Raw genomic sequence first — 23144 nt, 5'->3', positions numbered from 1 at the left:
CTTCCTTTTGATTTTCCTTTAACAGCACAATGAAGGCCTCCCTGGTGGCACAGGGGTTAAGCCTGAGTGCTTTCACTGCTAAGGCTTGAGTTTGATCCCCAGCCAGGGAGCTGACCCACATGGCACTGCAGACCTTTCCTGTCTCACCCACTGATCCCCTCAGCACTGTATTTCAGTAGATCCATCTGTTCTGCTCTCCACTCTGTCTCTGGTGAATCCTCTCACCCCCCGTACCTCTGGCCTACACTCCAGCTCTTCTATGATAATGAATAAAATGACTAAAATACAAATTCTTATATAAAAAACAACAGTACAATGACCTCCAGATAAAACATAAACAATAAATGTTACTGAGATGATGCTTTGAAGACACCTATAACTCTGCCTTCTGAGTTCTAGTGGTTTTTCTAGTTCTTTGCCACCTATTCATCATGTGAACTTACCTAAATATACTGTCTTTAAAAGAGACAAAAATTTGGTGTTTTCACTTATTAGAAAAGACTGACATATCTTAGGATAGAAAACATAAAACACAAGTGATAAAATAGAAGTAGGACCTGGGGATGGAAGACAGAACTAAGCAAATAAGAAAAACTAAAAAACTAAAAGGGAGGTTGGGGGCCCACAGAGTTGTTACAGTGAAGCTTCACCTTGGTCCTAACATTCCTGTGGGCCCTCTGACAAGGTGACTTGATCCTTTACATATTAGCTTTTTCTGGCAGTGAGTTCTAAAAGAAAAATTGCAGATGTGTCTGCTCCATTTTCTCATTATAAACTTACTGGGTCACAAAAAAAAAGGGCTTAGACAACAGAGCATTTTGAAAATATAACTCTGTTGCTTCTATCTGAATAGCTGCAAATGGAAGATTACCTGGTGGAGAGCAACGTCTGTGACCCAATAATTTCCATCTTTATCTATACTCAAGCCATGTGGCAAGTAAAACCTGCAAAATAAAACAATTGTCTTAATTATATAGTGCTTTCCAAAGCATATAGGTGAGGATTTTCTGCTAATTTGCCTGCAATGCAATATAAATCGATAAATGTAAACCTGCATTACTATAAAAAAGACCAAAATGAAATGTTAAATGAAAATGTTATTATAATAGAGGCTTCCTCCGACACTTCTCAAGTGGTAGTCAGTCATTTAAATCTATAAATGTACACTACATACACATTACAAATCCTAGCAGGGTGTTGGCACCACAGATTTTCTTCATGAGCCAACACTGTGATACCCGGATCTTGACTAATTAACTGGACCAGATTTCTGTCTTAGAGACTGAAGATGAGGGTTATGCTTTGTTTTTGACCTAGACACCCTACTGTAGGCCAAGTTAACTAAACAGCAGTTTCTCTGTCTGCTTTAGTTCCTTTCTGGAATAAGAATGATAGAGTACTGAAGAGACACGTTCAAACACACTGAGTGGTGGAGTTGGTGTTAGGATTTGGCCCCTGAACCACTATTGTAGATTCCCATTAAAAAAATCTAATTATTACCATTTCCATAAGTAGCTGCATTCAAAACAGATAGCTCCCTGCCTTTCAAAAGAGCTGGCTCTCCTGTTCCTAAACAGATGGAGTGGGGTAGAGCTCTAGAGCTGCCAGGTTAAAATGGTTGAGGACACTCTGCAAGCAGCTGCCCATTTCTTTCAATGACCAAGAATATCAGCCAACTTTTTTTTGGCTGCCAAATGCCATCTAGGAATAAGACCAAATAATGAGTGCTTTCAAAGCCAAATTACCTTTGCACGCTAATGAAAGCTGAAATGACATTTGTTTAGTCTTCATTTTGAGATGGGACAAGAGAAGACTTTTTCTTAATGGTGACTATTTGATGAGCCTAGTTATGAAACTTTTTGGCTGAAGAATTTATTTATTTTTTAATTTTTAGATTTAACTGACCAGCAACTCATGTCATTAGTTATGTGTATCAATGGCTTTCAAGCTTGAATGACTATTAGAATCACTGGGGGAGCTCGAAAGGTAGGTTTATAATGTGTGGGCCCCATCCCAGACTAAATTTGGATCTAATTGTTGAAGCTTCCCATGTGATTCTAATACTCAGTCAGGATTTAGAAACTCCTATTTAGAAAATGAAAGATGGGATGGCTCAATTAGCCTCCTGCTTTCCTGAGCTGTGCTTTCTCACCACCCCAGTACAACACACTCTTTCCAAGACCAGACCCAGTAATATACTTTGTATCCAATATATCACAGTACAAGCCTTAAGAAAAACATACAGAATTAAACTCACAGATTTTTTCCACTGGAGTGGAGAACTGCAGCATTATTTGGATCTATGACAAGAATAGTGTCTTCTTCTATTGGTCCGAGTCCTCTCTGCTGGTAAACAAACTTGCTATCAAAAGAGCTAAATATTAAAAAAAAAATGCATTAGAATGGAAATAAGCTAAAGAGTAATGTCAACAAACTTGAGAAATGCAGCCCCTTCACTTGCGAGTCTATATATAGAATCTAGAGAAGAGCTCAGGTGTGTTTGATCTCACTCTTTGTCCTTCACGCTGCATATCCGGAATTACATAACTCTGGAGCCTGTAGAACAGAGTTCCGGCAGAGCACAGCATGGGCAGAGCTGGGCCATGCAGGTCCTGCAGAATCTGCATCTGAGCTTCCACAAGATCCCTGGTGATTTATGTTTTCATGAGAGTTTGAAAAACACTAACTTTTTTTTCTAGAAAGCTGCTCAAAATATTTTAATTCAATAGTTCCTTTCAAACTACAAAAAAATGCCAAATTTAAATGATATCAGGAGGAGTAGTGTTATAAAATGCGTTTATTATTGAACTTGCCATATGTATAGCACAAAAATACATATTATTAGGATATAGGACAGAATGTTCAAAATATTTCAAAAATACACAATTCTTGAAACAAAAATATGCTTAGAAACATAAAACCAGCTTTTCTATAAATACAAAATGAACAACTATGTAACAATTTAAAAACTAAAATAGCTATGACATTGTTTTGATTCCAGATTATTATAAAATATTATAAACATATGCTTACCAGTATTTATATTCCCCATTTATATTGCTATTTAAATTGTTAGTAATGTATTTCTTTACATTCAGAATTACCACAGATATGGTACTTATTTCAATTTTTGTTTAGGAATTTATTTGGGTTAAAGGACAAAAATAAATTCTTCTCATTAAAGCTTAGGTGACAGAGAGGTAAATATATAAAAGACCAAGAGACCAACTTATATTTTCAAAAACAAAGGACTAGATCAGCACATATTTGAGCCACATGTGTATAAGATATAGCCAGATGAATTCAATGTATGATCAATGACTAGTTCTGTAAAATCGAATTTCCTTTACAAACTCAGACAAGGCTGTGGAAAAAAAAAAAACGTTAATATGGTGTCGTTCAAATGTATAAGTAAAATAAGAATCTGAATAACATTAAATATTTATGGCAATATATTTGCAATTTGGAAAGCTGACAGACTATTCAAATCTGTCATGCACCTATGATTAGTTGGTTGACATTTTTATGGAACTGATGTAGAGTTTCAGAAGGAGAACAAAATTTCAAAATTATATTCTCCTGCCATTAAAAATATATCTAACACAATTACTTGAGCTTCCTGACAGAATCTTTTGGGTATATTTTTCCTGATAACAATAAAATAATGATAGGTCTCGGAGTTGTTCTTATTAATGATGCATTCAATTGAACACAAATTATTGATTTGGCTCTGTCATACTAAAATGTAAGTAATACTATTTTTATATGCTATTTTGTGTAGTTAAAACCACACAGCAGTATCAACAACAAAAAATACATACATTTTTGAAATAGAAGAAATATCACTTAAAAGATTTCAAAATATATTCATGGGATGATTATTAAGTTGAAATATGAAATTTTATTAGAACCGATGTAAGAAAATACCAATATTATTAAACAAGGGAGAGTAGTAAGGGGTAAACATGGAGCTAATCTTTCTTACAACTATGAAATACCAAAGGCTTTGTCCTATGGCTGAAACTAATTTTAATATGAATAGAAACATCATAACTATTCTTCTAGAAGACAAATATATCAGATTCAACCATGAATGATCCTCTCTCCACCCCCAACTTGACTATGATATTGGGTAACATAATCTCAACATGTCTAGACTCACAGTATGCTGCCAGTTGCACTTCAGTTGTCATAGTATGAAGTTTCTTCATTTATTACCTCTTTTAAGGTTTAAGGCTCATATTCTTCATTATTCAGGGAAAATTTCAGTGATTTGTAATGACAAAATAGTAATCTAGATAATGTGATAATTATGCTTTTCCTAACTGTAAGAAGTTAAACTGTTTCCCCTTATGTCTAAATGGAGAATTTGAGATAATTGTATATTCACATATAGTTGCAAGAAGAAGGAGAGATTCCATGTACATTTTCCCCATTGGTAGTATTTTGCACAACTATAGCACAAAATCATAACAAGAATATTCATAATGATAAAATCCATTGATAATAATCAGATTTCCCTTTTCCTTTTGCTTTCCTAAAACTTTCATTTATTTTTGCAGTTTATTTGCTTGGGCATGAGAAACAGTTGCACATTATGTGCCACCTCACGCCCACCTCTCAATTATCAATAGTAATATGGTAAGTTACCAAGCACTCATAACTCTTATCAAGCACTATCTATTTCAGATGTAGTGTTCAAACTCTCCATCAATAGTTATTAATTGTGGCACCCCAAATGCCTGCTGTATAACCTGATACCTGACTTAAGCATGCTAAATTCCACATCTCCTCTTATTTACAAAATGGCAAACCATATAGGAAGCCTGATTTATTTAATTGTTCATGGTTTATCTAAGAAATGGGATACAGTAGTTGTATAAGATAATCATCTTTTTGATTTGTCTTGTGGTTCATCAAAATAATCACTATCAATCCTTAATCTCTAGTTCTTATTATTTTAGGAAATAACACTCCTATAACTTGTTAGGGAGAAAGTAGAAGGGAGATTTCCTTCTCTCTTGTCCTAGGAGCATACAATCAACTCCTTCCTTAATAACCTAAAACATGTCTTTTTAATACTCCAGTTTATTTTTCCAGACACTCATATATTTCAAAATGTAAACTTTATCTTAAATTACTCACTTGCAGCAACTTAAGTAGGTCATAATCAAGGGCCCAAAATGTTGGAGATAACTTCCAAGTAAAAGCTATGTTAAAGAAGAAATATAAATAACCCAAATCCACAATCCTTATAGTCGGTTAGGTTGAATAAAAATGTGGTAACAGGTTGAGAGTAGGTAAGTGAAAAACATCACTTATCAACAGATTACTGTTCTATACTGCCCACAAATATAGAAATATATATCAAATAATTGATATTTTGTTGTCACAAACACAAATGCTCATCATTTCTCAGTATCTTATTACAATGTAACAACTAATAATTTGGTTTGCTTTTTAGGTTTTCTTTACTATTACAATGTGTACAAAAGTCATTTTATGTGATGCTATTATATATAGTTTTATGATTCTTATTCATACTATTACTTCATTTCCCTTGTATCCATTAAGGGTCTCAGTGATTAGGCAAATTCTTGGATTTCTGATTAGACAATCTGTTCATTTAGCCACCAGCTCTCAAAGAAAAAACCCAAAGGTAAACAAAAAATAACAAAACTAAACCCAAAGACATGCTATTTATATTAGCATATCTAAATATATTAATTTTCTTCAGTAACATAAATAATACATAACAAGATTCTAGAATTATTAGGAAGATTATTACTTTAAAGGAATCAACCACAACACAAAAGGCCCCACCATTTTATTGAAAATCTTTTCTGATACCCTTTTACAGACATCTATGTGTTTATACTGGCAGCGTCAAGGGATACTCAATCACTCAATAACTGGCTGATCAGTTCTAATTCTTTCATTTGGGATACTTGGCACTTCATGCAACTAAAAAAGCTGGTTCCTGGTAGTTACAGTGTATGTCATAAAAGAAGCTGTTATTATTTTTTCTTAAAAGGAAAACCACACACAGATACGCACATTAAATCTGCTAAATAAAGTAGTTTATAAACTTTTGTAATTCAAAAAAAAGGTAACCCTTGAACAGTTCACAAATGGATGTCAGATTATAGAGCAGGATACACCGTTGCTATAGCAAACTGCTTATTTAGTGTTGAAAAGCACCTACCCCACATTATATGCTGCAGAGAGGTCTTTATTTCAACCACATTTAACTTTTTACAGCATATAATAATACCCTGCACATTTCACACTGTGCCTGGAGCACTGCTGATTTTTGTTTGCTCCTCTGAAAAAACACTCAGCTGAAAAGACTGAACTACATAAGGCCTGTGGGCAAGAATTCATCAGTTCTTTATTTTAGCAGTTTGAATCTCCCATTAATGATTTTGCACATTAGCAGCTAATCAAACAGTTTAGATAAGGCTGAGATGAAATGCCTTACTATATTCATACAATGAAAGAGCTAGTGTAAGGAGAAAATAAACCTCTGCCCCATCAATCAAAATTAAGGGAATACAAAATAAATAATGGCAACTGAAGAGAGAAGGAAAGTATAATGTTTTAATTATATAAAGTAAGAACCTTAGCTGGAAAGTAAGTGAGAAAGTAAGTGGAAATATACACTCAGTGTTAGCTAGAGTAAAGGTATATCACACAAAGGCCAGAGACTTTAAATGGAATATAAAATTTAATAACACACTAAAAAAACACAGTCCTGAATACACACACACACTACACATTGCAAAAAGTCTCTCTGGGGAGGGTAAAAGGTGGGTAGTAGAAAGCGTTCTGATGAGTTAATGCCCTGGTGGCCTTAGTGCTAGAGACATCACAAATAGGAATGAAAAGAACAAAGAACAAGGTATTGAAGTTATATATATATTTTTTTGAGATGTTGGGTTCGGAGAGTGGGGTCCCAAGGTTAACTCTGGGAGAATTTTCACTAGAGCTCCCCTTTCAGAGGCACTGGCAAGAGTTTCTCAGGTGATTTTCTCCATGAGACAAGTGTTATATCCAAAAGGGCAGGTTTATTATAAAAGAGAGGGAAGGGGAGTAAAGGACACTTGCATAGACACCAGCGGGCAGAAAGGGCTGCCCCGAAAGGGGCAGATTTGCTAAGAGAGAGTCCTGCATCGTCACAATAGGCAGCCTTGGGAACTTAGCTGCCTCTGCTGAGGGAGGTCAGGAAGAGAAGCCCCCGCATGGTCACAGGTCACAAGTGGGCAGGAAGGCTGCCCTGTGCCAGTGCAGAAATTGCCCTGATAAAGTCTTCTCTTGGGGCAGGGCTAATTCCTTTGTGGAGTGGTTCATTTTTGTTGATTCTGAGTAACTGTGTAGAATTTGAAACGGACCAGAGATTCTATGGCCCTCAATATCTGTATCCTCACCTCCTGTCCGCACCCCTGACACTCTCTACAGCAGTCTGACCCCTACTTAAGTCTGCGTCTAGTGATCTAGAGGCTGGTGCCTAAGGATTTCTCATTTCTATAGCTGGTTTAACAACTACGTTAGTCACTTCTACCCCTAACTCCAGCTCCTGGCATTGCATGAGCCAGGTCTCTGGTCTTGTGGTGCCTCCTTTCCAAGCCCTCCATCAGTATCATAACACCAGAGTCTCTTCTATCACTGGAGAAGAGTCATTTTACAAAGTGCTTTTTGTTACTCAACACAATGAGGCACTTAAGAAAGCCCTAATTTTTAGATTAGGAAACTAAGAGGTAGGGATTTCAAATGTCTGGTCCAAGTCTCAAAACTAGGAAATAGTAACCAAGACTCAAGCCTAGTCTTCAAGGAAATATGCTTTTCTTTTACCAGGACTGACTGACCTCACCAGATCGTGGCATCTTCCTACCAGTTATCAAATGCAATTTGCAGATATAGATGAAATGGAAGGATAGTGGCATAAAACTGGAAGAAAATGGCTCCAGTAAGATGAAAAGGACAATATAAGAGAGAAGGGTAAAATATGGAAACATTTTTTTCTGGAGAATTTATAATTTTCTCTCACATATGAAGGTACTAAGCTACCACTCACTCATTTTGAGTTCTGTTATCCAAGCCCAATTAATGCCTAAGGTAGGAAAGGATTTGCAGATATCTTAACTGGGACTCCAGAAAACTAGTGAGGTAATCTTCAGCTGATTTTTCTGAAAGTTAGGAAGCAGACAGATTTCTGAAACATATGGATTACTTGGCAAAACTCCATGCAGCATTGATAAAGGGATGCTTTGTGGATAACTGTGAAACAGTATGTAGAGAGATGCCTGCAGTACACAGAGGCTGGAGATGATCTGGTGGACATTTGCTGTTCTCAGTGCTAAATGTCTACACCTTACTTTTTGCTAATGAAATTTCAATTTTTCTTTACCTGACCAAACATTCTGAACCTCATTCTTAGTTACTTCTAATTATGTCGATTCTACTCCCACATTCCAAAGATAGAAGAATTCAGGCTGAGCCAGATAATTTCACTCCTTAGCCCTCAGTGATTGGTTCAGGGATGAATGTGACCTCAGTTATATCAAAGAAAGCTAAAGAACTCAATTTATGGATTTTCTGTTGCCCTATCAAAGATGGAGAACTACCTTTTCTCTGGGACTAGTATGACAATGGGAAGTTGCAAGGGGAAGGCAGGTTGCACAGGGAACCATGGCGTAGAGATGGAGTCAACCAGGAGAAAATGCTTTGAAAATGAAAATTGTTAATGTCATTTGGGCTCAGAGACCCTTCAAGTTTTTATTTGTACAAACAAATGAATCTCTTGTTCTAAGTAAGTTTGTGTTGGGTGTTCACTCTTATTGGTAATAGAATACTTATAAAAATGATACAACTTCCAAGATTTCTTACAAAGATGTATGAAGAAATGATAAATAATATAGTGGAAACAACAACAACAAATAATATAGTTAAAACTTTTAACACCTAAAAATTAGGGGTAAAACCCATGGTTTAGTTGAGTGAGTCCTGCATAGTAGGATATCAATAATAGCTGAGATAGATGAAAGAGGCCAGATGCTTTGACAGTGGCAGTGATTTCAAGACAAAGACCCAGGAACAGCTGTTACTAAGGCAGGAGCTACCCAGCTCCTGCTGGGCAGTATTTAAACTTTAAAGAGCTCTAGCTACCACACTGCCCTAACACCAGGACAGACAAGAGACTCTTTAAAGTTTCATTACACCCTGCTGGTAATCGGCATTACTTATCTGAGCTAAAAGAAGCTTCTTGAATGAAGCCATCTCAAAGGAAGGGACAGAAAGGGAGAAAAATGGAAATAAAATTGAAGAAAGGAGTGACAATCATCTTGCAAGAGGTTGAGTGGCTTATTATGATTATGTTTAATTTGGTTGGCAGGTATGGTTAAGTAGAAGAGTAAGGTCTGATTGGGGGATATCAGGTAGGAATAGACATTAGTATTTATAAAGGAGAGCTGATAAGACATTTCCAAAAAAACTTTGGATACTGAGTATTAGTTAGGTATTATTATTAACTAAGACTTTTCTGATACCTAACCAATGATCACCCGCTAAAAACTAGGGAATTAAGAGTGGTTTTTTTTTTTTAAGATTTATTTATTTATTTATACAAGCACTGGGTACAGTCGGAAGCGCAGGAGGGTGAGAGAATTCACTAAAGCCAGAGCGGGGAACAGAACAGGCAGACTGACAAAATACACTGCTGAGGGGAGCAACGGGCATGCCAGGAGAGGTCTGCCTCCATGTGGGACCCTCGCTGGTTGGCCAGGATAGAAGCAGCGCTGCAGAGGCTGCAGACAGCTTCAAAGCACTGCGCTCAACCACCTGCACCACCAGGGGAGGCCCAACAGTGTTTAGATTTGAAGGACAGCAAGTCTTGGCTTACTGGAACCTGCAATTTTGTGACTATTAGAAATAGCAGGATGTATGCATCCCTATGTTTATAGCAGCACTATTTACAATACCTAAGCTCTGGAAGCAACCCAAATGCCCCAAAATAGATGACTGGATCAAGAAGATGTGGTACATATACACAATGGAATATTACTCAGCAATCAAAAAAGATAAACACATGCAGTTTGCAGCAACACGGATGGAGCTAGAAGGGATCATGCTCAGCGAAATAAGTCAGAAAGAAAAAGAAAAATACCGGATGGTCTCACTCACAGCAGGAATTTAGAAAACGTAAATAAGAGACCAGGAAAAAGACTAATCAATACAAAGTAAAAATCGAAATCAACAAGCAACTATAAACCAGAGACACTCTATGCAGGGGGGGCAGGGGTGGGGGGGTCGTCAGATGGAGGGGCGGGGAAAGGAAGGACTAGAGTCAAAATAAGGGGGGAGGTGCAATTGTATTGGGAATATAACCAAAATGAAAATGCATACATTGTTCAAAGATGAAAAAAGATGTAAGGATTATATAAAATAAAATATTTAAATAAAAAAAGAAATAGCAGGATTTAAAGATCTCAGGGAAATTAATACAGGACTTGTCCCTTCTCTATTCAAACAGTGGTAGCAAGAATAAAATTTCTACCTTATCCTAAATTTTCATTGTCTCTCACCAGCACATCATAAATTCTATAGGAAAGCACTGTCATTTTATTTATACAAGCCTTGAATATTTAATAAAGGAAAAGGAAAACTATGTACTTTGTGTGTTTGATGTAATGTGACTTTTATATGTAGGAATGATGATCATGCATGGGTGTTCAAAGAATAGACCCCACAAATCCAAATCTATTTTCCTAAAATACAGCTAACAGAGTAATCCACTTCCAATACTCCAATTTTGAATGATAATGCAGAAAGTGGTTGAAAGCAGATGTCTGAGTGCCAGAGAGAATTTCCTCACAACTATAGATTGTCAAGGATGCCAAGACCAGTAGGCAATAAAGAGAGGCAGAAGAAAAAAAGAAATAATAAATATTTTTAGATCTGAAAGATAAAGATGAAGAAGAAAAAGATTTAGGGCCTCCCTGGTTCCAAGGGGTTAAGATGCAACCTATGAAGCACTAGTTCGATCCCCGGACAGGAAGCTACCTGTATGGTGCAGCAGACCTCTCCTGACTCGCCTGCTGCTCCCCTCAGCAGTGTATATCAGTCAATCTGCCTGTTCTGCTCCCCACTCTGTCTCTGGTGAATCCTCTCACCTCCCACACCTCTGGCCTATACCCCAGTTCTTGTATGCATAAATAAATAAACCTTTTAAAAAACGAAAGAGATTTAATGAGTTAAATCAGCAAGTTTGCTCTGAAAAATTCTTGCATTTTTAACAAATACCCCTCCCCCCAAAATGGTGCCATTTGTCAGGGTAAACACAGCGGGACTTTGGCACTGAAACTGGAATGTACATGTGATACCAGTTATCTAGAAGAAAGTCAGATCCAGAAAAAGGTAGCCCTTTAGCTAGGACTGTCATACACATCACAGAAAATGCTCTTATGTAGCTTCTGGTTCATCAGCTTGTGTCATCTCCTACTCCAGGCTGTCCTTTTCTGATCCCTTTTTCTATTTTGGCCTCTACTGTTTACTTGGAATGAGTATCGCATTAAAATGGAAAATTGGATTTTGTCCAATTTAGCTTTAGCCAGCTGAAACAGTATCAATGGGAGAAAATGATGCTGTAATTTTCTAGTCTGGTAAAATGTGACTAGAAATCCATGCAGAAAATATAGCAATATTTATTAAAATGAAGACTCTCTTACAATGAATAGTAACAGTTGGTTAGTTTGCTTTTAAAAGCACTTGTTAAAATATCATTAGATGTTCAATAACGACTAAGATGATGTAATAGAGATGCATAAATAGGAATGTTGAGTTCGATAGTTTGCTGTAAACTCTCAAGTAGTCTGTTTCTCAGATTGCATTTTCAAGTGTGACAACTGCGAAGGACAATTAAGCAGTAACAAAACTACAAATCTACTTTGAAATGACTGAATTACAGCTTCAGTTGTACATAAAAAAACTACACACAGGCAGATGTGACAGTTTAGATTTAATGTACATTTAATAAACATCTCTTAAAATGAAGAGAAAAAACTACTAACTATATATGTAGATCCTGTTTTCCAGCGACCTTATAACTGTACACTTAAAAAGACAAGATCCATTATATGTAATTTATAAGATATTTGAAACTTTACCTTCATATGCAAATGTCATAAAACAAATGAATAAATGAATATTCATTCTCAGTAGAATATTAAAAACCTGCTACATTTTGGAGCAAGTCTTTAAAAAGACAATCACCTGAGAGTGCTTACAGTCTATAAAAGGAAGTGGGTAATTGGAGCAACTCTGGAGTAAAATGGAAAGGAACAGAAGTCTGGCTTTGCCATTCACTAACTGTATACCTCCTCTAGGTCTGGTCGTCTGTAAAATGTGCAAAAGGTGATGATAATAACAATTACTAATTGTTATGACATACTTATGAAACATTTGGAATGGTGACGGGCCCACAGTAAGTACTCAATATAAATCTTAGCTATTTTCACCAAAAATTCCTCTAAGAAGATGCTTGGAGATAGAATGAAAGATAAAAAAGAGTATTTCAGAGGCAAAATACCCAATAGTATATTTGACGATCCTAGTGAGTTATTCTTAAATCTTTGGTGCTCATGAAAATAGCAAATTTAATTAATAAAAGTGACCTATAAAAAATGTGAAGGCCACGGTGTTCAATAATTCGACAGTAGAAGCAGACTGGCCCAACCACAATCTCCAGAATGCTAATTGTTATCACTGCCACAGAACAGCTTGATGGACAGGGAGGCCAGTGACCTTCGGAGAGTTCTGTACCCAGTGCTTGGAAATAGCAGTGTTTTATTATAGTCAACTAATAACTTTTCTTAGTTGGTCATTTATTATGATGCTGTTTCATTGAAGTTTTGAACACAAGTGAAACTTAAATGCTTTTAAAATGTTCTCCAGGGCCGCCCCAGTGGTGCAGCGGGCTGAGCACTGAGCCTGAAGCTGTCCGCAGCCTCTGCAGCATGGGTTCGATTGCTGGCTGGCCAGGGAGAATCCCACACGGCGCAGCAGACCTCTTCTGCCTCACCTGCTGCTCCCCTCAGCAGTGTCTTTGGTTGTCTGCCTGTTCTGCTCCCTGCTCCATCTCTGGTGAATTCTCTCACCCTCCTGCACCTCTGACCCATACCCTTGTTCTTGCATAAATAAATAAATCTTTAAAAAAAAATTCTCCGCAGGAATATGAGGGTAGTTTGAAGAAGGAACAAAATAGTCAATCACTGTTGTTGCCGAATCACTGTTGTTGCCTTCTCTCCATAAACTAGTTGATGAAATCACTGTTTTGAAATGTACATGGTATCTTTTCCACTTGTCACAGTCACACATTAAAATAAATGTATTTTGCTCACTAAAATCAAGTTTAAAAAGAACCTTGATAGTTTTCTTACCGCTAATAGTAGGCTAATGAAAGTGATGCATGCCACTTTTATTTTCATTTACCCTTGAAGGAAAAGTATTACTTACTTTCCATCCCAGACATGGTCGCCTCTGTGGAAAATCACCAGGTTATTCTTAGGGTCCAGTGCCACCCCAGAAACCTGGCCTGGTAACAAGTACACTCCAGGCCAATCCAGTGCCTCTTCTATATGAAAATCTAAAAGACAAATGCATACTTTTAGTGTAAAAAAAAAAAAAGCAGCAGCTAGAATAACCTCATGAAGCTTCACAATGGTTAGAAGCAGCTCATGCAGTAACGCCACTAGATGCAAAGAAAAATAAAACCAAGTCATGCTCTACATGCACATGCCAAGTTCCTTCCTGAGCTGTGAAATTAAACAGGTGATTCTGAACTTGTTTGGGACTATAGACTCCCTTCTGTTAATATGATGACAGTAAAAGCAGCTTACTCTTAAGTTATTAGAGAACAAATCTGAGGCTATCTTCTTCTTGACAATTTTCTTATTTTAAATTAATATCTTTGAACAATATACAATAGGAAGGACATTATTTTAATAGACTGCTTTATATGTTGTAAATAAATAGTAAAAATGGGCAATAAGCCTATTTATTACATATTTTCATCATCTATCTAACGCTTGTATAAATCCTGGATGTTCAATATACATTATATCATGTAATAAACTATTCATTGTTTCACACCTCGAACAAACAGCTATCTCATTTCTCCTAACTTCACTATTCTTATGAAAATGAAGATACTATTTCACTGTATTGATTTCATTGTTCCCTACCATCAGAAAAAGAAAAAAGTGAGAAAAACTCTGATTGAATGATTTCCAAATTATTCTCATTTCTGATCAAAACACATTTATTCTTAAAGAGTACCTGGGTTCATCCCTCTTACAAAAACATGCTGATGAATAAAGAGGAACTATGTATGGAGTTGCTATACTAACTGAGGATATACAATTATGAAGATACTGTGCAATCTATTGTATCAGTGTCAGCATTTCTTTCTCTCTCCAGTGCTTCAACAGAGATGCTGAGAAGCAGAAAAGCAGCAATTTGAGTTTCATTTCTCCTTCCCACCCTCTGGAGGATGTAGCATTTCACTCGGTGAAATCCTCAGATAGGCACTGAAGACTGGAGGGAAAAAAGGAAGAAGCACAGCCTTGTATAATCAGTTTGAAAACTTGAGAGGATGCAGGTGTGAGAATAAGAACTTTAAAATAAATCTCTCAGTGATACCAAAGGAAATGGTAGCTCATCTTTCAAAACATTTTACCTTTGCACGTCTTTAATAAAAATTAACAAATCATGCCAAATCAATAAGATGCCTAGATCAATTCTCCCTACCTTTGCTGAAACATCTTCAATAAATATTCCCTTGAGTACACGGTCTCTACAAGGCACTAGGTTATATACAGGGTACACAAAGAAATAAAACCTGGCTTTTGACCTTGAGGAACTCATAGGAGAAAATGAGAAAAAACAGAAACCACATACTAGTGAGACAAAGTAATGCAGGAACACAGGAGAGGGCCCATTATCCTTCCCAAGCTTGTCTGAGATAGGACAGGGTTAAGGTCAGACCTAAGATAATTCCCAGAGGAAGAGACATTTCTGTTCACTCAAAGATAAGTGAGGTTCAATGAGTATCGAAGTGGGGAGAGAATATTTCTGTCAAAAATAACAAAGTGAAGATGTTTGCAATTGCAGAATGTGTTGCCAGATATTTAAGCAATCTGGAAAGGAAACTCCCTGATGGCCGAGGGGTTAAGTTTCAGTGCTATCACTGCTATGGCTTGAATTCCATCCCCAGCCAGGGAGCTAGCCCACCTGGTGCGGCAGACCTCTCCTGTCTAGCCCGCTGCTCTCCTCAGCAATGTATTTCGGTAGAGCTGCCTGTTATGCTCCCCACTCCGCCTCTGGTGAATCCTCACACTGCATCTCTGACCTGTACCTCAGTTCTTCTATGCAAAATAAACAAAAAGCTTACATTAAAGGAATAATTATTTAAAAAAAAAAGTAATCTGGAAAGGTTGCCTGTGTATGTCAGGTGGAGGTGGTGGAGCAGAAAGCAGAACAGAGCCCAAGCTCTGTTTTAGACTGGAAAATGCATTGTATAGAACAATGAATGGATGTGATTCTGAGCTGTGGTGTCGTGATCTGATCTATACTATGATTAATTTTGAGGCTTCTGCAAGGATTTTAAATTACTAGCAGTAAAGCAGAGAGTTTGGGAGTAATTTACTTTTGAAATTTATTAGAACACATGAGAATGCCTTTCACTCAAGTGTTTTGATATACTTTGGTCAGTTGGTGAGAAGGGAAGCAGAATTACAGTTGGCATGTCTGAGTTTGAAAACAATTCTGGATATATCAGTGGATGTGAATGGAGCTGTTCAGAAGAATAAACTTCATCATCAGCACACTTGTCATAATAGGAAAAAAAAAAAGACACAAATTGCTGCTACAGGCAACTGGGAACCATAGAAGGTTTTAAAGCATAGGGTGACATGGTTAAAACTATTTCTGAAAGTGAACTCTGGAAGTGGGGTACCAACGTTGTCATTAGAGGTATCTAGATAGAACAAAAAGATCATTTCCCCCAAGAATGTTTTGAATTATTTAAAGTTGCTCTGGTCTCAGGCTGTGCTTTACTCATTTTCATTTTAGTTACAATTTGTCCTTGGGAGGTCATCACGCAATACTCATTCACCAGCTCCTAAGGATTCCAGATTGGCTCCAAGAATACTTTGAATCTCCTGACAATATAGTTATTTAATTGCTTTCATTTTCAGGGAATCTTTACAACTAGACAGAATTTCTGGAGGGCAGGGGTGACTTCTTTTCAGGGGTGACTGCTTTGAACAGGGTAGGCTCTACAACAGCCTGATAAATGCACTGAAGTGAACTATGTCCTCAGTTCTCTATTTATTGATGTTGTCAACTGGCATTTAAATATATAATTTTATAATTCACTCGTAAAACCTTTTTACCCCCTGCACTGTGCACAAGACACTGTGAAGAGACTCAGTAAAAATGCTAATTGGTTAGTTATATTCATTAAAGACATAAGTATCATGGTTCCTATGAACCTTTTTTCTATATTTGCGTACAAGAACTGGGGTACAGGGCAAAGGTTCAGGGGGTGAGAAGATTCACCAGAGACAGAGTGGGGAGCAGGACAAGCAGATCTGCTGAGGGGAGCAGTGGGTGAGACAGGAGAGGTCTGCTGCGCCATGTGGGTCACCTCCCTGGCTGGGGATCGAACACAGGCCATCATGGTGAGAGTACTGAGACTTAACCCCTAGGCCATGAGGGAGGTCCTCCTGTGATCTTTCTATTCAGTGATCCATAAACAGATACTGAGAATTAGATACTCATAAAGGTGCAGAGATACTAATATAATAGAAATTATGCAACATATAAAATAAATTCATTGCTCTGTGATGAAATATATATTTTATAAAATGTTGTGTAAAGGTCTTTGTGAATATCTAGAACATATTTATTAAAACATATTGGTGGTGAATATTCAAGAGAATAAAAAGATGATGTGTGAACAGCCTCGCTTTTTCCATAGTGAGTCCATGTAAAAGAGAATTACTGCATGCATGCCAAGAAAGACTGAAGAAATTATATTAAGCAATTCTAATTTCATTTTAAAATATCACTGCACATTCATTAAGATTACCTAGCCAAGACCTAAAAACTTTCAGAATCTAGGTCTCTGTGTTAACAAGAAATTCAAGGTTGTTAAAAGAAAAACTGAGTTCATGCTCTTGTCTGTCAACATTATTTCAGTTAATTGATGTTTTGCTACTAGGGTCATCAACTCCAGGATTATTAGGTAGTTAAAGGGTGTTTCCTTTTAGATTAAATGATCAAAATCCAAGTTAGTCCTTTGGGACTACGGGATACATATATCTCAATCATATATATGTGCGTGTGTGTGTGTGTGTATACACAAACATACATACATACATATATATGTTTTTCCAATTCCTGTCCATCACTATAAGTGAATCATAGAATGCTAGAATAAATGAAAAGAACTGTAGGTGTGAGTCAGACTTCAGGCATCAATATCAAGGGTGATTACTTTCTAATCCCCTATTAAGGAAAATTTCAAATCCTTATTAAAGAAATTGCATGATAAAATATACCTGGGCTCTAATTTAACATTTTCAATCAAGAAGTAGTTAAAAATTCGAGTTTAGACTCCTCTGAGCCTTTTTTAAAGACGTGACTCACTATGTGACTAGTTAATGATGTAGGTAGACTTAGTCTTAATTTGGAAAGTACATACAAATTTCATACACATAACCTTGGGCAAACCATTCCCAAAGCGAAGTTTCGACTGCTTGCAATTCAGATGTCAAATGGTGAGATTATTTCAGAAGAATTCTTGCATTCATCAAAAATAAGGTAAAGTTGAAGCCTCATTTCCACCATATATTTAGGAAAACAAGTTACTGACTTCAGAAAAAAAAAATACTACTATTAAAATTGCATCACTAAATCAATGAAAGGATTAATGAATTAAACCTTTCCAAGAAAGAGATTAATGTTAGTGAGCAATTCTGCTTTCATATGATATTATTAATAAGCATCTAAAAGGGCATTCATTTATCTGTGCTGCAGAGGAGTAATAGAATTAGATAAAGTTGTGGAAAATACAATTTCAAATGCAGAATGACAGACTTAACGTCAGAGTAACAGGCCCTTAATATTTGATTTTGAGGGAAAAACCTGATAAAATCTTTCAAAGACTTCAACAAAAAGAACAAAATGCAGTGAATGATTTTGCTATACTTAAGAATTCTCAGTGAGGATAAGATGTCTTATTTTATTCTGGGATTGGTATTTGTCAGAAGTGCTGACTACAATTAGCAAAAACTGTAGGAGAAATATTTATACTCAAGTCATAAAGTTAGCAAAGATGTAACAAGAGGCTCAAGAGCATTAACTGAATTTCTTTTCTATTCAAAATTTAATTGCAAGTGAGACTTTCATTTTGGTTAAATTGGATACTGATTGAGAAAGCATGGCCAAATCCATATCTACATTTCTTATGATTGTAGGTGAGATGACTAGATGCCTGGAAAAAAAAACAGTCATAGCCTCTCATCTATTTACCATGTTATTTTATTTTATTGTGAGAGGCAGAATAATAACATGATTAAAAACCAAGACTTGGTGCAAGTATGTCTGTTTTAAATCTTGGTTTTTTTTTTTTTTTAAAGATTTATTTATTTATTTATTTAAAGATTTATTTATTTTTATACAAGAACTGGGGTACAGGCCAGATGCGCGGGAGAGTGAGAGGATTCACCAGAGACAAAGTGGGGAACAGAACAGGCAGACTGAACAAATACACTGCTGAGGGGAGCAGCGGTCAAGACAGGAGAGGTCTGCTTCACCATGTGGGATTCTCGCTGGCCGCTCGGGAACGAACCTGCGCTGCAGGGGCTGTGGACAGCTTCACAGTGCGGCACTTAACAGCCTGCGCCACCAGGGAGGCCCTAAATCTTGGTTTCTTAACTGTAGTACTTTGGTCATGTGACTTAACCTTTCCATGTGTCAGTTTCTTTCTCGCTAAATGGATTTGCAAATATGGTTGTTTTGAGGATTAAATGAATTACTGTATCTAAACACTTAGTCTGATTCACAGTAATGGCTATGTATATGTTTGTTTTATTATTCTCCTCTCCCATCCAGAGATGAAAATTCAGCCAACTAAATGTGTTAGTTTATCTTGTAAATTCTTTAAGTTTTGTGTTAGAGGTAAACATATGATTTAAATATGTTACGTGATGGGCTCTGAGTTAAGTAAAAGTTGTTCAGAGAAATCAAATAAAATCGAAATGTAGCATAAGAATATCTAATGATTCTGTGAGTTCTCTTAACTGGTGGGAAGTGCCACACAAATGCATATGTAATTTCTCTTGTCTAGAGGTGTGCAATATAAGGTGAATCAGATATCTACGTGCTAGCAAATTAATAGTCAGGTGAAATTTTCAAGTGAGCATAGCAATTTGTAGTTCTAATTTGCAGTTCAATGAATCTAGTTTCCAGAAGGCAACCAGGATAAAGACACTTAAAACTTCTTTTCCTGTTATATGCATGCTGTGTCAGAATAGCAAACTAATGGTGGAAACCAAACTAAAAAGGAATGCATGAAAGTCTCAATTTACCAAGTTGAATGTTGTACCCTGTTCCTCCTATTTTATAGGCAAACATCAAGGCTGATCAATGTAAGTAATCAGAGATTTGAAGAGCCCAAAACCATCACTGTGATAGAATTCTGCCAGACCATATTCTCTATCACATTAGAATGTCATATCTTGCAGCTTTCCTGCACACTGCAAGAAAATTCTTTCATAGATGCTGATTAAGTTAAAGTATTCATGTTAACATCTACTACATTGGTGTTTAAATTTTTGAAATCTAATATTTGAAATCCAATCTAATTTTTGAAATGACATTAATGATAGCAAAAAAGATCATAATTATTGCTAATGTGTTATAACATTCATTAAATGTTTTCTATGTGGCAGAAACAGTTCACAACACTTTCTGCACATTATCTGAAATACATGGAAATATTATTTGACAGTAATTTCAACCCCATGAGGGTCATATTGTTATAATTTTCATTCTGTAGCTGATAAAACTAAGTCTATAGAATTAAAAAAAGAAAGCTCATCTTTAGATCACATAATAAGTATATAGTTGTGATTCCGATCCATAGCAGTCTGAGCTGCTCTCCATAGCACTGCCTTCATGGAGTGGATTTCAATTTTTAATTTGGCCAAATGGAGACTTGAACTGGGGCAAACTGTATTGTGCACAGGTGTGTGTGTGTGTGTGTGTGTGTGTGTGAGAGAGAGAGAGAGAGAGAGAAGGAGAGAGAGAGAGAGAGAGAGAGAGAGAGAGAGAGAGAGAGAGAGAGGAGTATATGTGGCAGGGATACAGCAACTAACGACCACTTCTCACATTTTTGCTTTTCTTGAGGCATGCCCTTTCTAACAATGGTTGGACAACCTTTGGTCTGGTTTAGCTGAATTCACCCAGGAAAGTTCTCTGTTTCTAAAGCTGCTTTTACAACTCTGGGGAAAAGAGTTTTCAGAATCAACTCTGAACCACACCAAAAGACCTAAACACAAGGTCAATGAAGATCTAAAAAAGGTGTTATTTGCAGACACTTGCACTTTCAGAGACACATTGAATACACAGTACTTAACCATTATGTTGCTAGACTTTAAGGACCTCCTCAGCCCTGCAAAGCTAGATGTCATTCTATTGTATTGTGCTCTTCATCCAGTTCGCTGCCCACTGATACTCAAACAAGAATGAGGCAGACAATTCAACTTTAAAGGCAATTGCTAGGATGTGGGAACAAGTGGAATTCAGACCAATATAAAGGTCAACAAAATGGTATTGCTCAAATGCAATACCCTCTGGTAGTCCAGGGCTGACCACAGGTAAGTCTCACTCAGATCTTTGAGCTGATGCAGCAATTTCAGCTTTGAATCTTCAAATTAGTTGGCTGGAATCCATCACCATACTGCAGTTCCAAAACATGGGCCAGTCAATGAAATATAAATCTACTACTGAAAATGTCACTGAACTGGGTTGTGCTGGTGCTATGAACTAGGGGCATCAAAACAAGGTCCTGAGTGGAAGCCCCCAGTTCTAAGCATTGAGGGTCCAGAGCTCCAGGGAGGTATATTTGAATAGAGTAAGCAAGCGAGCCCCACTTTGACTGAGCTCAGCTGAACTGAATTGTAAAGAACTAGAAGGTACACATTAGGAGTCATAAAGTTCATTCAGAGGATGTGACCTCACTCAAATAGCTTAATTTCTCTAAGATTCAGCTTTTCATTTGAAAATTAATAATAGGCCTTGAAGATTTATGAAATAAGTATGACTTATAATATTAAGCAACACAATAGCTTTATATTTTTGTTTTCATAATCATGAGAAGCTACTTTCTTTTTTTGCAGCTAATACAGTTTCTTATAGCAAATTAGTCACTTTGGGAGACAGTTAATTCCTCCAGATAATTAGAGTCCCATTTTCAGCTTTGCCTGGAGTAAAGGAAAGGTAGGGTAGAGGCAGTAGAAGATTACCCATCAAATTTATTGCCCTTGCTCATACCCTGGGGACTACACAAGAATTAGACTACTAATTTATTTTATTAGGGCATTATATGCTAATAACTACTTATTTTCATTTTTGCAAATGGCAGCTTCCTGAGGATAGGTCTTTATCTGGCTCATACAAAGGAATGAAACATCTTCAACTAAAGTTAGCTATTACATTTCATTATGGTAATCAGTAAAGAGAATTGAAAAGAAAGACTTTTAGAAATATGTCATCTGAATATGAGTTTGTGCTATTTTGAATTTAATTCTAAAAATATTTTTAGTCATAGCAATGAAATAACACTACATAAAACTATTCAAAGAAGAAAATATACACATTTCCTTTCTATAATTAGGATTTGTGTTGCATGCTTCTTTAATTCACTGTTTTATTTACTTCAGTGACATTTACCCACATATTTAAAGTGAAAGAAACTTCCTGAATCAGATCCCAGAAACCCTGCCATTTTGAAAAACCCTGCCTCATTCCCACTCTGGAGGGTATGAGGAGACTTGGCAACTAAATGTGTATGAGGTATTTGGGGGGTTATTTTCTCGGAAAAATTAGGTAGGTCTCAAGAATACAATGCTTTAAGTCAAACTACAAGTTTCACTTGGGATGCTTTTAAGTGATCATGATATTATTTAAATACAAAAGTAACAAAGGCAAGTCCTGGAATAAGCACGCTGTGACTTTAACATTTCATGTTTGAACAGAATTGGATTCTCACCAAAAAGGCTCCTTTGCCTTTTATATTTTTGTGTTACTTGGCTTATAATTTACTGTTCTCACTGCAGAGGTTCAGACAGACATCCAGTCTGTTTATGAAGTGGATGGAGCATAATAAACTGCACATTTCTAGGTATAATCAGAGATAACAATTGAGTTGTTCTTTGGTAGAATCCAAGAGTCTAGATTTTTCGTAACTTAGGTTATTTTGCTGTAAGGGAGTTTTGGGACCACTTCTTGAGAAACACAATTCTATTAGATAAATTTAGAATGAGTTAGAACAAGGCTGTGCCTGTTTAAATATGAGGAGGTAAAAATCTAGGTTCCAGTTAACATCTCCTAGAGACTATTAGGTTAGTCCCAATGGACAGTGCTTGAAACTTCCATGTGAGCAAAAAGCACTGCATGCTAATTTTTTTCAATTATAAATAAAAATCAGCTGGGTGTTGAATAATTTATGACTTCCTGCAAAGCTGTATTTGAAAACATCAAGCTGGCAACCTGTGCCGTTCCAGCCTACTCATGGACAACTGCCACACACACATATCTGTTACTTTTTTGGAGATTATCTCCACATGCTGTATTATCTGGCTTTCCACATTAGCAAGTAACATGAAACACAATCAATATCACAGAAGCCACAACACAATTAAGGACAGAGATGAGGCGTCCATAGCTTGCTGGTATAGAAACCTGAAGGGAATAAGGTATTGTCCTTTAATTATGGAAGCCAATCCTGGTTAGACATAAAGATAAATCTGATAGTTACTGACGTACTGGAGGTCCCTCAGAAATAACTACTCAACTTTCCA

The 23144-nt window shown here is 36.6% G+C and overlaps 1 protein-coding gene across 9 annotated transcripts in view; it reads right to left on the bottom strand.

Annotated features, from left to right (window-relative positions):
* The window catches only part of PAM (peptidylglycine alpha-amidating monooxygenase), a gene marked incomplete at its 3' end in the record, with an annotated part of 185585 nt that overhangs the window by 28407 nt on the left and 134034 nt on the right, over positions 1–23144 (bottom strand). For 8 of the 9 annotated variants that reach the window (XM_084234220.1, XM_084234221.1, XM_084234223.1 and 5 more), the window contains 3 exons: positions 13510–13639; positions 2258–2374; positions 872–944 (listed from right to left, as the gene is read on the bottom strand). In XM_084234220.1, coding sequence (XP_084090346.1) covers positions 872–944; positions 2258–2374; positions 13510–13639 — 320 coding nt within the window. Of the gene's footprint in view, positions 1–871; positions 945–2257; positions 2375–13509; positions 13688–23144 lie in introns of all 9 variants that reach the window. The other variant, XM_084234222.1, reaches the window with a different exon arrangement.

Source organism: Talpa europaea, assembly GCF_964194135.1.
Source record: "Talpa europaea genome assembly, chromosome: 5".
NCBI lineage: Eukaryota > Metazoa > Chordata > Mammalia > Eulipotyphla > Talpidae > Talpa > Talpa europaea.
Note: the sequence above shows the minus strand (reverse complement) of the source record. Positions and strands in the feature narration are given on the sequence as shown.